Here is a 14034-nt window from a genome sequence, read left to right as displayed (position 1 = left end):
GTGGGTAAATAAGTTGTAATTCAATCTTTGGTATTACTACTATCAAGAACTTCTAAGCGAGGAATAGGCAGATCAGTTTTCACTAGCTTGTCGCATGATTTCCACCGTTATGCTCATATGTATATTAAAAAAAAAAAAAAAAAAATAGTGGAAAACATGGTGTAAGATATTGGAATGATGTTGAGATTGGAACATACTTAGTAAAATACATGTATTATACATGTATAATATACGCATCCGAATGTTTAATTCAAAAGTTCATAATTTGGCGTATCAATCCAAAAAAATCGTTTAATATGCGAATTTTAAAGATAACCGTATTATATATGAATAATACTCATATAATACGTTACATATTCAATACAGCTTTTGGGTTAAAAAAAAATGAAATTAACCCAAATGGGCCAAATCCCGATTCCCGACCCTTGTCTTCTATCAAGAACCCTAATCGATCAAAACTATAATCCTTCTTCTTCCCTCATCTAAGTAAACCAAAAAAAGGAGGAACCCTTGCCCCAGTGACCTCTTCTCCTCCATCTCCGTTCTCGGCGGCCAACGACCGAGGGCGATAGTTAAGACATTAATATCCCTTGCACTTATTCTCTTCTCCATTTCTCTTCTCATCGATTATTGAAAACCCAATCAACCCTTCCTCTTCTCCATTTCTCTTCCCATTGGTAGGTGAAAATCCAATTGAGGGCAATTGCATCTGCAAATAATTTTAACGAGAAGTAAGAAAGATTCAAAAGAGGTGACTCACATGGACAAAGATGGCCAATGACATGATTCTTCTAGAGGAGTTGGAATGAAAACCTTTCTAGGAAATTTAGCATACAATCGCTATTTGAATTGGTCCGACAATTATTTACAAACATAGTTGCAGTCGGACAATAAGAAGAATTAAAAAGAGGGAAATGACACAGATGTTCTCATCCTTTTGTTCTTGCAATATTGCATCTAAGAAATCAAAGGAATTGAAGGGAGGAGGTTCTTGAGCCTTAAAATTGATTTGTAACCGGTCTTAGATTGTTCCCTTATGAAAATTTCAAGAAAATCCAAGCGCCTCTCTGAGATGAATGATTGCAAACACTTATTCTCCATCTTCTAGAACCTTGTTTTCTTACCAAGAAGAAGAAGAGAACATGTAAAAGTTACGAGACAAAATGAGGTTTGATTCTCCTCTTAGTTCTTTCTACCATACCCATTTTAGGGGTTAAGTGTAACTAATATTAAATGTGAAAATTCAAAAGAATGGGAAATGATTTCAAATTGGAAAATCAGATTAAATTTTAGTGTCCATAAAAACATGATAGATTATAATTTAGTTTCAAACAATCATTTTTAGTCCTGGATTTTTATAGAGCAACTGTATTAAATACATATTAAATGCGTAACGTATCATTGTCGTACGCGTTTTATTGCATCGGATTTTTTGAAATATATTATTACCGTATGATCCATTTAATTATCGTACATATCCGTTCTCGAATTATTACTGTCCCCGGCACTTTGGTGTCATTAAAAAATCATTTTTATTTTTCCTTCATCCTCTACCATTTACAATTTAGTAAAGTCACACACTCACATATGGTCCAGCAAGCAAGGTTTCTACCACTTTTTTTTTTTTTCTTCTTTTTTTTGGCTGGAAGGTTCCTACTACTTTCTTGATTTACATTTCCATTTTTCATTTGATAATTTCCTAGATGCGAACGTTTAGAAACTATTATAGACAAGCACTTATAGTTGTATCATATGGCAAATGACAAATTTTGTGGACGCAGACCCAAACGAGTTCTGGTTGTTCGTGTGTAAAATTTTAGTTGTTCACATATAAAATTTCAGGCTAAACATAATTCATCAAGTGACAAAGATAAAGTACGTATTGTAAAATTACGAATCAAGAGGTTGTCCAAGAAAATGCATGGATCACCTAGAGAATGGTATACTATAGGGGTGAATTAGGGTTAGGTTGGGTCGGATTTCTTAAAACCCTAACCCAACCTTAGGTCCCAAAACTTAACCCAACCCTAACCCAATCTTGTCGAGTTCATGTTTAGGCTAACCCTACTGGGCTCAAGATTGGGCCGAGTTGGGTCGGGTTGACCCTAGTTGGTCTTCTTAGTGGAATCACATTCCGATAAGTACGATTCAATTTCGATTTCAATTCCTAAAATGACTCGATTTTTTAATTAAAACCCTAAAATGAATTCCTCCATTAAACTATACTGAATATGATATTTTATCATTCTTTCATGGAGATTCTATGTGCCCTATTTTTCCATGTGACCCTTTTTTAATCACCTCCATCAAAAGTCAACATATTAAGATATAATCCAATCATTCATTTTTGTTAGAATTTCACCATGATCTATAATAAAGACCAAGAAATTCAAGTACTGCAAGCCCCCACCTCTCCTCATTCCTTATTTCATGAGTGTAGAGATGGGTTTTCCCTTTGGCCTTGTACTCTCTTTTGGCTATACTGTTCTCTATCATATTCATGTTACACAAGAAACTCAATGACAACAACAATAAACTCCTTGGCTAATAGTAACACTTGCATTCTACAAAACACAATAAAATCAGTGTTAGACTTAGGGCAGGTTAGGGTCGGGCTTAGGCCCAGCCTAGCCCCACACAGGGTTGGGTTGGGTTGACCCTCATAGTCGGGTTAGACAGGGTTTTGGCTCAGGGCGGGTTTGGATCGTCAGGGCTAAACTTACACCCCTAGTATACTATAACAACCGAGGTAACTGATTTAATTTAGGTCTGAAATTTTACTGTGATCAATCGAAAATATTCGTTGCATGTCAAATGGTGAGAATTATCGCATCAACCACTCATGAAAAAATTAACCATGCCCATCCAAAGAGTTCTCTAAACACAGCCAATGAGAGAACATTTTTTTCTGACAGGAAAATGGATAAATTTTTTGCTTTTGGTTAATTTGTTTTTACCCTCTTCCCTTTTGTCTTTCCTCCCTCTAATTCTTTTTGGTTGATATCAGTTATACGTGAAGAACAACCAACAGGTTTTGAATTCAGTAGGATTCCTCTTTTGCGATTTAACTCAGTGGATGCCATAATTCAGTAGGTTTGATGTGCTCACATGTTACCAAATCTGAATATTACTGTACCCTTGCTACACATCAGAGTGAACTACCATCACCACCGTTGTGTCCGGAAGCGGGAGTGCACAACCCGGGGGGGGGGGGGGGAGGTGGGTTAGCGTTCTTTTCTCCTTAATTTTACAACATTAGCATCATCATTGATGGGCTATTTTTGAGGTAGCCCAACATAGTTCGATCTTGATTGTAGGCTAAAATAATATTGCTTGTTGTGGGCTTGAGCTTAGAATGGTAAAACCCAAGGTCACGTTTGGCCAAGCTGGGCTTGCATCCAAGACCTTGGTTTGGGTTACAGTGTATTTCAATATGTACAGACATCACATTTCACTTCCTCACATGACTTCTGAGACTGAAATTACAACTTGATTGTCTAACCAAAGAAGAGGCCAATGAGAATGGAATAACAATAATATGAGTTCTCTAAGAAAATGTAAACTTTGTCCCATCTTTTCTTTACACCCAAAAGAGTAAAAACGCCATATGATCCACAATTATATTAGGGATTACCAACAAAATGTGAATTATATCAGCCCCAAACAGTGAAGACATCACATCAATCGAATTTGCAGACCAAAACTTTGGAAAAAACTTCCATGGTAGGAACAACACCAGCTTAAATTGTCAGGTCACAAGAGTCACAATGGGCAGTTAAGGCCATTGATGTCCTGCCAATGAATGAGTCAAAGTTAATTCCTGTGGAAGAATAAAATTGATGGAATCTGTGATTGACCAATGATCAATCCACTCAGCAAAACTGTTACAATAAACATCAAGTTTGTTATCTCTAAAAAACTCTAAAAATTAGATGAAATAAGATTTCCATTGTTAAAAACCAAGTGCCATGGCACAAAAGCTCATCTCTCTCAACTTGTAATGAGTCAAGGGGAAAAAGCAAAGAGGGTTGGGCCTTTTGAGGGGAATGGGATTTCTAAAAGAAGATTTTGACAATGAAAATAAAGGAAAAACCAAAATACCTGAAAAGAAAGAAAATGAGGAGGATGGAAGAGGAGACATCTGCCAAAACCGGTGATATACAACAACAACTCTCTGCCATGGTGGTGGGATACAGATGAACATGAATCTCCCAAGCCTTTTTTCTAATTTGCTCTTGAAAATCTACCCTGCCCAATTTGTACATATGCCTGAACCTCTTCACAACCATGGCTTTCTCAGTAGTCCAAACAGCTATATATATAAGAACACCCAAAAAGATCTACTGCCCAACACTTCAGTTGAGGCTCTAAGCAAGTCTTGCAAAACTCCATCAGTCATTCCTCACAAAGGACAACTTTCCATGTTCAGCCACCCAACTACAAATTTATCAGATGGAGCATAATACAATTTTATGTAAATCAGAATCATGAATCACATGTAATTGGAGTCAAGTACCCTTTGCAGTGATCTTAGATAGCTTAGGAAAGCAAGTCCTAATGTCCTATAGATTTTTGATGTCTTAGAAATATGAAATTTGCAGAATGAACAGAGCTATAGTAGCCACTGTAATTCATCAAATCATGTCCATGGCATATAATTCAGCTTCTGCTTTAGGGAGAAGCTGAGACTCAGGCTCAAGGGAGCAAATTTACTATGAAATATATCAAGATCCTATCATATTGGTCTTAAGCCTTTTCAGATTTGTCATCTTATCTTTCAGTATAATTTTAACTGATAGTGCCCCTGCTCTATAACTCAGAATTTCACAACCAACAATATTTGGATATCCATCAAGATACAGTATAGAGAGAATCAAATGTAAGAACAGAAGATTGTTTAACAGAACCTGCTTCATTATCTGTTTGAACCACGCACCGAAGAGAAATCCTTTCTCCTCCTATTTTCTGCTACCAGTTCCCACTCGTAACAGCACGGTATAACACAGCAACTGGAACAGATGCCCACACACAATCAATCCAACAAATAAAATGTAAGTCACTATAAGAACAGAATTATAGTTTTGAAGACCAATATTTCTTCAACTTCTAGCTACTTAGGGACCCAAAGCTAGGGGCAACATTTTATCAAGAGAACATAACTTACAAGAAATGACGTACAAATCAAGCATTACAGAATTGCTTGATTTAGAGAAGGGTGAAGCTAACATAACCTTATTACCTCTGTTAACCAAATGAATAGATGATTTCTTAGGTAGGTAGGATATAAAAAAACAATCGAATTGGTCCAACATATATCCGTCCCATCCAATTGAATGATAACTAATTATATCCATGAAACTCATTACCTATAGAGTGACATTAGAAAACTAAAAACCAGCTTGTGCAATTGCCTCAGAAAACATAATCTTTTACTTGTAGTCAATGATAATTTATTAAATACAAAAATAAAATGCCATTCACCTCGAGCTTCGGATAAAAGTGATCACATGAATGGTATGCATTTGAGGGAGGATCTTCATGGTTTGAAGCCTACAAAAATTGAAATTTTGTGAATTTGAGAGATAAACAGACTATATTAAAGACATTATAAGATGTAGAGCTAGAATCAGTATGAAAGTACAAACTTCTGTGATCTGTGTGCCTGCTGGATTGTTTCCTACCGCAAGTTTCATTAACATATTAAGTAGGGACTGCGTTGAAGAGATTTATTGGTTTTGTTCTTCAAGACTTCCTCTCACAAAGCCCTCACCTCACTTCTCAACTCTGCTCTCCCACATAAAGGAAACACAGTTTTTACTTGATTGCCCCATTAAATCCTTTGGACATACTCCAACTCCTACCAAGCACACTTGGTATGAGTATCATCTCCCATTGCTTGGGTGAGGATCTACACATGCATTGTCTTATCCCTTTGTGTTTCCTCAGGTTTCTTTTTGAGGTGGTTAAATATCTGTGTTCGCAACTCATATTTAAATACAGTGAGTGAATGAATGTGTGGGAGAGAAATTACAATGTGGATCTCTCTTGGACCATTAACTACATTGGAGGGAAAATCCTAAATGTCACAGCTATTCATTACTCTCACTACCAGTCCAAGGCCCAAGCTACCTTAGTGAAGAAGGACATGCTAAACCTGAAGTGAAGTTGTACTACTGCAAGAACGACGAGGGAGCAAAGGACTGAAGATCCTTTCAGGTTTCAAGCTTTCAATCAGATAGAGGTAGCTTCCTATTTGGTCTGAGAGAATTGATTGTAACCTCCAGATCTATTTGGTTAGAAGTGATTCAAGTGAAGTGTGTGTGAAAATCCAAAAATTGAAATAAAACCCCTTTCCAATTCACTTCAAACCAAATCTCCCCTAATGTTAGGTTGCTCTGCTTTTTTAATTTGACTTCATTTTACCAACGAAGATTTGATATCGCTTCACTTCTCACCAAACTGGGCAACATTCTTTTCTTCTAGAGTGATAAGAGAAGGACATATGTAAGCAAAAACTGTTTGAAGCTTTATTATACATGTTAATTGCTAGACCTGATATCAGAGAGAGATTGACATGATAAAGATCTATGAAGATTGTTGAATTAATCCATTAAAAATTGAGACCTAAAGTAATAAGAAAATATTTGTCGTTAAATTTCAAGATCATTATCACCAAGGTACATAAGGATTAAGTAACTAGACTCATCTGCTAGATACCTCACCCATTTCCATTGCCAACAGTGAAGAAATAACGAACAACCAACAGCTATAGACATGTCACTCTGTGTACAACAATGGCACTTTTGGCTGCTTCCATCTTGAGAGTTAATTTCAAAGGAGAAGTAGGCAGATTTTAAGCCTGAGGAGTGATGTTCAGAGAAGGAAAGCTCTGGCTGCTTTCTTACTCCATTGGCTGCTTCTCCTCTTCATGTTATAGCACCGGCCTAATGCATACACAGACAAGCATGCTATAGAAGCTAGTGCCCTTCAGCAGTTGAGAGCATGGGCATGTATTAAAAAAACGGTGCCAAGTCAAGCAAGTGCCATCGAAGATACCTGATGAAATGAAAGTATGCAAATGTCGAATGAGGTTTGCATCCAAGGGTTACCTTCCTCTTCCATATATTGGTTCAGTTACTAAAAGCATATTTATGTCGACATTGAAATATATAATCAAGAATACTAAATCCAGCCATTCACCTCCAGCTTTGGATCAACATGATCACATAAATGCTATTTATGTGAGGGACAATCTTCATGATTTAAAGCCTAAAAAATGGAAATATTGTCAATATGAAAGATAAACAGGCCATAATAAAGGCATTATAAGATGTAGAGAATCAGAGTGAAAGAACAAACCTCTGTGATCTGTGTGACTGCTGGATTGCATTAACATATTGAGTTGGGACTGCATTGAAGAGATTTCTTCATTTTATTCTTCAAGACTCTTTCTCACCTCACTTCGCAACTCAGCATTCTCCCAAATAGAGGAAACACACAACTTCTACTTTGGATGTACTCCAAGGAGCTAGAGCATTAGATGAATATATATATATATATATATAGGTATTTTCTTGAAGAACCTGTCCATGAATGGAAGGAAAAATATATAGACTGAATCTAGATTGATAATTAAATCTAGTAAGGTCTCAGAAAAAATTCCATAACTTGGATAGAAGGACAAATATATAGACTGAATCTAGCTTGACAATTAATTCTAGTAAGGTCTCAGAAAAAATTCCGTAACTTGGATATTACTTTGACTTGCAAGCTACACCTTGGACTAATTTGCATGGGGTGTCTTTTGGGAAGGACACTTGCTACTTGAGCAGCCAATCGGAAGGAGGGTGGACTCACCCAACAGCTTTGCGTTGATTGGTCTCTCCTTGTCCTTTTCCAAATCAAAACATTGCAAGATCTAATTTCCTTAGGTAATAATCACATATGGTCACCTACAAGGCCCCTTTTGGTTGAGAAGATTAGTTAATATCAATTTTTTTATAGGAAAAAAGAATTTCTTAGAGTTAAAGAAAATAAAAATTAAAGCCATATCACGCAAACAGCAGACAGAGGCTATTGAAATAAAAAATAGTCTATACGTCAGTCAGTTATCACAACAAATAAACATAAATACACACACAAATAGATCCTTAAGTAATAATCACAATTGCCCAACCTAAAAGACTCTTTTTTGTTGAGAAGATTTGTTTATGACAAATTTTCTTAGAAAATAAGAATTTATTAGAGTTAAAAAAAATAGGAGAGTAGAGGGCCGAAAAGCTCAAAATTTTACAGAGGTAATGGAGCCTTAACAAAAGAGAGAGAGAGAGAGAGAGAGAGAGAGAGAGGTACCTTGAATAAATTTGTCTTGTGAAATAAATTTATTCATTTAGATTCACTATCCGATTCTGGCGGGTCACAATCCGATTCCAGCGAGTCACTATCCGATTCTGGTGGGTCACTATCCGATTCCGGTGGGTCACTATCCGATTCCGATGGGTTTGACAAACCATCATTCAAGAGTGCTACTCGAGCAATATCAGTAAGGTCCTTGCATTCTTCACCATTTAGGAAGCACAATTCCTTCGACTTTGTCAGATCTGGTGGTTTTTCCAAGGATATACACCCCCTAACATCCAAGTCTTCCAAATATTCCAACCCATTGCGAGCTTGAATCTCAGCTAGCTTCTTGCAACCATTTGTTGATAGCACCCTCAAGTTTTTCAAGTTTGACAGATCCGGTAATCTTTGAATGCCTATGCATCCTGCTATTTCCAATTCTCGCAACGACTCCAATTTTTCGAGGCCCCGAATTTCGGTTAAGCTCTCCCAATCCTTAATCTCACCGTGATATTGACAAAGTCTATGATCTTTGCAATCTTTGCAATATTTGCAAAATCCAATATGTAATTCCCTCAACTCTTTTGACTTTGAAAGATCAGGTAATCTTTCTATCGAAAAGCACCCACTTATTCTAAGATAGCTTAGGTTTTTCAGGCCGGTTGAGATATCCTCTGGTAATTTTTTCAATGATGAGGCCTTGACAATTGATAATGTTTGTAAAGATTCGTAGTTCTCAAGGCACTCAATCTCTGATAACTCCGGACAAAATTCGATTTTTACTATCCTCAACCTTTTTGAATCTCGCAGATATGGTATTTTTCTTAATGATTTGCATTTCCATATCCACAACTCCTCCAGAGAGTCCATACCCTCACCTTCAAAATCGGATATGCAGTTGTTCTCATGGAGTAATAATCTCGTTAAATTTTTAGACACTGTCAATTTTGGTAATTTTTTCAATGAACAACATCTTCCAATGTTAAAGTACTCTAAGGAGTCCAATTTCTCATCAACACCTTCAATTTCTTTTAGGCTATTGCAGTTATAAAGACATAATGTCTTTAAATTTTTCAAGCCTCCTGATGTACTCGATAGTTTTACCATCGACTCACAATATCTAGCATTTAGTTCAATCAAAGTTGAGGGAAGACCTGAGATGTATTGAATTGAAGTGCACTCACTAACCTCAAGACTGCTCAAACTTGAGGAGGGAAGACCTGATGTGATGTATCCAATTGAAGTGCTGCAGTGACTAAAATCAAGGCTGGCCAAACTGAAGCATTCAGCTAAATTGAGGTTTTTAAGAGAAGTCAACTGGCAAATTTCATTTGGGAGATTCAATAGACTCCTACAATAATATAAATTAAGTTTTGTCAAGGATATCATGCGGCCCAATTTCTCTGGCAGCTTCACTAGACTTTCGCATCTACATAATTCAAGATTTTGGAGAGAAGTCAACTGGCCAATATCACTTGGGAGATCCAATAAACTCTTGCACCAGGTTAAATCAAGTTCTATCAAGGATATCATGCGGCCCAATTTCTCTGGCAGCTTCACTAGACTTCTGCATCCAAATAAATTAAGTTTTTGGAGAGAAGTCAACTTTGAAATTTCACTTGGGAGACCCTTCAGTGTGTTGCAGTCACCCATATCTAATATGACCAAGTTTGTGAGACAACAAATGGATGTGTCAATCTCATTCAAATTTCTACAGCCTTTAAGAATCAATATCTCCAAGAGTTGATTTGCTGAAACTTCAGGAGTACTAGATAGTTGATCACAAGATGTGAGATTTAGAACTTTTAGATTTGTTGCCTTCTGCAAAATAGAATACATATATAATAGGTTACCTCATTAGCTTTAGAAAAACTAAAAGAAAATTTGAATTTTTTTTTAAAGACTTCTGATATAAAAAAAATTAAATAAAAGAGAGAAGTTCTTCAAGACCTTGATGTAGTTCCAACCCATCCAGTTTTTGGTTATACTACTATGTGATAGATCAAGAACAGCCAGTCTTTGTGGGCAAAAATTCATTAGTTCATATTGGTCAGAGCATCCTCTCCAACTAAGCCATCTCAGATCACAATTGGTGAAGTTCCCAGAAGACTCTGCATAATCAACTCGGAGTAATCTTAGGCCTGTCATTGCAGAAAATCCTTCACTCATCAAACATTGGCTCATCGATGTACATCTGAAGTCGATAATGAGTCCTTTAACATTACTTGTTCCCTACAAAATAGAGAACCTCAATGAATTAGTGCCAAATCAAGATTGTCATAATAAACCAAGAAAAAGACATTAAATAACTAATTCACAAACTCTTGACAAAAAAGAATAACAAATGTATATTTATTTCATACCTTCTTTGAATTGATTACATCCAAGACTTCCTCTTGAAAACATAATCGAGAACGCTTTCCTGGATCATCTTTGTTCTCTTGACGAACAATTTCCCTTCCAAGATCCCGAAGCTGATCGTGCATTCTTAACTCATTTTTTTCGTTAATCGTTACCAATGACTTTACACAAAGAGCATCAAATCCTACTTGAGAAGCAAAACCACACCCATCCCATATGTGACATGCAATATCTTTATCCATTCCGATGGAAAAACAAGCAGTATCAAGAAACATTTGTTGCTCCTCATCATCTAATGCATCATAACTTATTTTCAAACTTTTCATAACATCATTATCAGGTACTTTTTGCAACTTCTTTAGCATGCTTTCCCATATTGATTTTTTCTTTTTGAATAAAGATGAACCTATAACTTGAAGAGCCAAGGGAAGTCCTCCAGTAGTTTGTACCATAGCATTTGAGAGATCCAAATAATCTTCTGGAGGTTGGTCCCTTCTAAATGCATGATGGCTAAAAAGTTGAAGAGAATCATTTGCATCCATTACTTTGGGCTCATAAATCCCATCTGCTTTTCGAGAAATTAAAATATCCTTATCTCTACTTGTGATAATAATTTTACTTCCAAGGCCAAACCATTCGTGGTCCCCAACTAAAGATTCTACTTGAATATTCTGATCCACATCATCAAGAACAATAAGAACCTTTTTTGCATGAAATCTTTGTTGAATCACATAAATTCCATCCTCCACACTATCAATATCTTGATTTTCTTGTTTCAAGATATTAGAGATAAGTTGTTTTTGCAAATGAACAAGTCCTTTATATTGTTGAGCACTTTCCCGAACATCTGCAATAAAGCTACAACAACCTTCAAAGTGATTCAAGACTTCATAATAGATAGCCCTAGCGATTGTTGTCTTTCCAATGCCACCGAGGCCATGGATGCCCACAATTGTTCTCTTGTCAGATTTGATATCTAATAACTTCAACATTTTTTCTATATGAGATTGGATTCCAATTAGGTTGTTAGAAACGGTTGAGCGTCTCTTGTTCAATTCACTTCGAACTGTATTAACAACTTCTTTTATTAACTCCCCTTCATACCTGCATAATTTAAATAAAAAATAATAAATACTTTGGTGATGAATAATGCAAAGAAGGAAAGGAATCAAAAAATTCGACATAGAAGAAACCACATGTGAATCATGTGAACTAAAGTAGATTATGCGAGTCGTACTATGTATTTTTGTCTTATTTTTCTATTTATTCTCCACCAAGAATTTTCACAAGTGAGCAAATATAGTAGCAAGTACAGTGAAGGAAAATGATAAGCAAGATCTCACCTTTTGTTTACATTTTTGGCCCTTAGTCCAATAATTTTTTTTCTCAAGTACTCTTAAACATAAATTATTTTTCCTAAAAGTGAATACATATTAAAAATAAATGAAAAGCTCCTACCAAAGGAAAAAAAAAAAAAAAAAAAAAAAAAAAAAAGAGGACAGCAAATATTTTCCTCTGATACATTAAATAATTTCAATAATACAAATTTCATGATCCATATGTTGCTGGAAAGTATTTCTGAATACATTCAATAGTATTAATATAAAGATCAAAATATGTTTGGAAAAATCCATTCATTTTGTTTGTTCAGGGGCAAAAAATTAGATACAACAATCATAACCTTATCCCAACTAAATGGGGTCTACTACATGAATCCGATATTGAAATCAAATCTTTTGTAAAATATAATCAGATGCAGTGGTTCTAATCATGCAAATATAATTACTTGGCCGGCCTTAAATATGGAACAAACCAAAACGGAAGTTGTGTTGGACTTACGTGTCCTCCTTGACATGCCATCCATCCAATTCTCCGACCTCTCTCAGAGCCTTCTTCCACTTTTGCATGTCAGTCTCGTGGAAGCCCTTCTGCAGGTGTTCCTCAAAGGCTTCCTCATACTTCCTTTTCTGGTTCCTCACATCCGTTGGTTCTACTTTGTAGAAAATGGGCAACACGATCTGATTCCTCCTTCTTCTGCATTCAGATATCTGGGTTAGCTCATTGAGACACCATTTGCTCCATGCATACTTCTCCGAGAAGATGGGAATTGAGATTCTTGACTCCTGGATTGCAGTGAGTAGTTCCGGGCCAATCTCGTTTCCCTTGTGGAGTTCATCCTTGTCCCTGAAAGTTCGAATTCCATCCTCAACCAACGCATTGTAGAGGTGATCGGCAAAATTGAAGCGAACATCTTTGCCACAAAAGCTCAAGAACACTTCATAAGTAATACTACTCGAACCAGAAGAAGCTGAAGGAAAAGAAGAAGAAGAAGAAGAGGCCTGATGATGAGGAGGAGGAGGAGCTTCCATTCTTACTATGATCAAATAGCTAAGAAGTAGCAGCAAAAACTTCTTAGCAAGTAATCGTAGTGTTTACTTGTTTTTCCCTTATTATGTCATGCATATGCCAAACAAGCATTTCTTTATTTTTTCAGTAATCAGTTTTCTCTGGATGAGCTCATTTTTTTTTTTTTTTTTTTTATTTAAATCCGGTTCGGTTTCTCCAGATTAGCACGTTTACACAGTTTGGTAACTTTTGTCGCATGCCTTTTGCCTCTTGGTGTGAACCTTGATGCTTTTTCTTCTTAATTTCTATATTTTAATATTAATTTGGTAGCGTTCCAACCACTTTCCTGATTATCTTTTTGCACCTTTTTGTTTCTCCAGATGAGCACGAGGTTTCACAGAATTTTCTGGACAAGACAACCACCTCGGAAACACATCTAAAGATTTTTGATATCAAAGACACATGATCAAGAAAAGAAAGGCACTTTAGGATCTACTTCATCCAACCATGAAGAATGTCATAGATGAACTCCAATGGTCATCGAAAACACATCAAAAGATTCTTTGGATCAATGACCATTTAGTTCTGCTACGGGAAAGGGAGAGATGACTATGCCCATTGGATACCTAGGAAATAGTATCGATTGGTTATAAGAGAAATTTTAGATTAAGTTTGATAGTCAAGAGTAGAAAAGAAAAGAAAACTATACTTTTTTCTTGATTTAAGAAATTCTCTTTGTGCTTGGCATGTCTTGAATCAAGAGAAGTTTTAGTTTTTTAATTTCAAAATTTACCTTAAGAATTGTGAAATTTTCTTTTGCTCAAAATAATAATAATAATAATAATCTTACCACAACCACAAGAAAACATGACAACATGCAAAAACTTTTATTTTCTTTTCTTCTAATGGTAACCAATTAAACATACATATTTTTTTTTTTTTCTCACCATTTCATTTTTTTTCTTATCTTTTCTTGATTCTCTTCTC

General features: G+C 35.9%; 1 protein-coding gene across 1 annotated transcript; it reads right to left on the bottom strand.

Annotated features, from left to right (window-relative positions):
• Positions 1-3523: 3523 nt before the first annotated feature.
• LOC122060476 (disease resistance protein RPV1-like) lies at positions 3524-13037 on the bottom strand. The gene is made up of 8 exons (XM_042623572.1): positions 12541-13037; positions 10704-11805; positions 10291-10572; positions 8353-10161; positions 7360-7583; positions 5482-7269; positions 4908-5009; positions 3524-3792 (listed from the first exon to the last, which is right to left on the bottom strand). The coding sequence occupies exons 1-4, from the start codon at positions 12606-12608 to the stop codon at positions 8386-8388; spliced, it is 3228 nt and encodes a 1075-aa protein (XP_042479506.1). The 5' UTR covers positions 12609-13037; the 3' UTR covers positions 3524-3792; positions 4908-5009; positions 5482-7269; positions 7360-7583; positions 8353-8385.
• Between the last annotated feature and the right edge of the window lie 997 nt (positions 13038-14034).

Source organism: Macadamia integrifolia, chromosome 14, assembly GCF_013358625.1.
Source record: "Macadamia integrifolia cultivar HAES 741 chromosome 14, SCU_Mint_v3, whole genome shotgun sequence".
In the NCBI taxonomy this organism is placed as follows: Eukaryota; Viridiplantae; Streptophyta; class Magnoliopsida; order Proteales; family Proteaceae; genus Macadamia; species Macadamia integrifolia.
This window is presented reverse-complemented; position numbering and strand designations above follow the sequence as displayed.

Coding starts and splice junctions, on each gene's coding strand:
- LOC122060476 (XM_042623572.1), bottom strand. CDS start 12,608: ATGCAAAAGTGGAAGAAGGCTCTGAGAGAGGTCGGAGAATTGGATGGA. Junction 10,573..10,703: donor ATGTAATCAATTCAAAGAAG/GTATGAAATAAA, acceptor TCTATTTTGTAG/GGAACAAGTAATGTTAAAGG. Junction 10,162..10,290: donor TGGGTTGGAACTACATCAAG/GTCTTGAAGAAC, acceptor TCTATTTTGCAG/AAGGCAACAAATCTAAAAGT.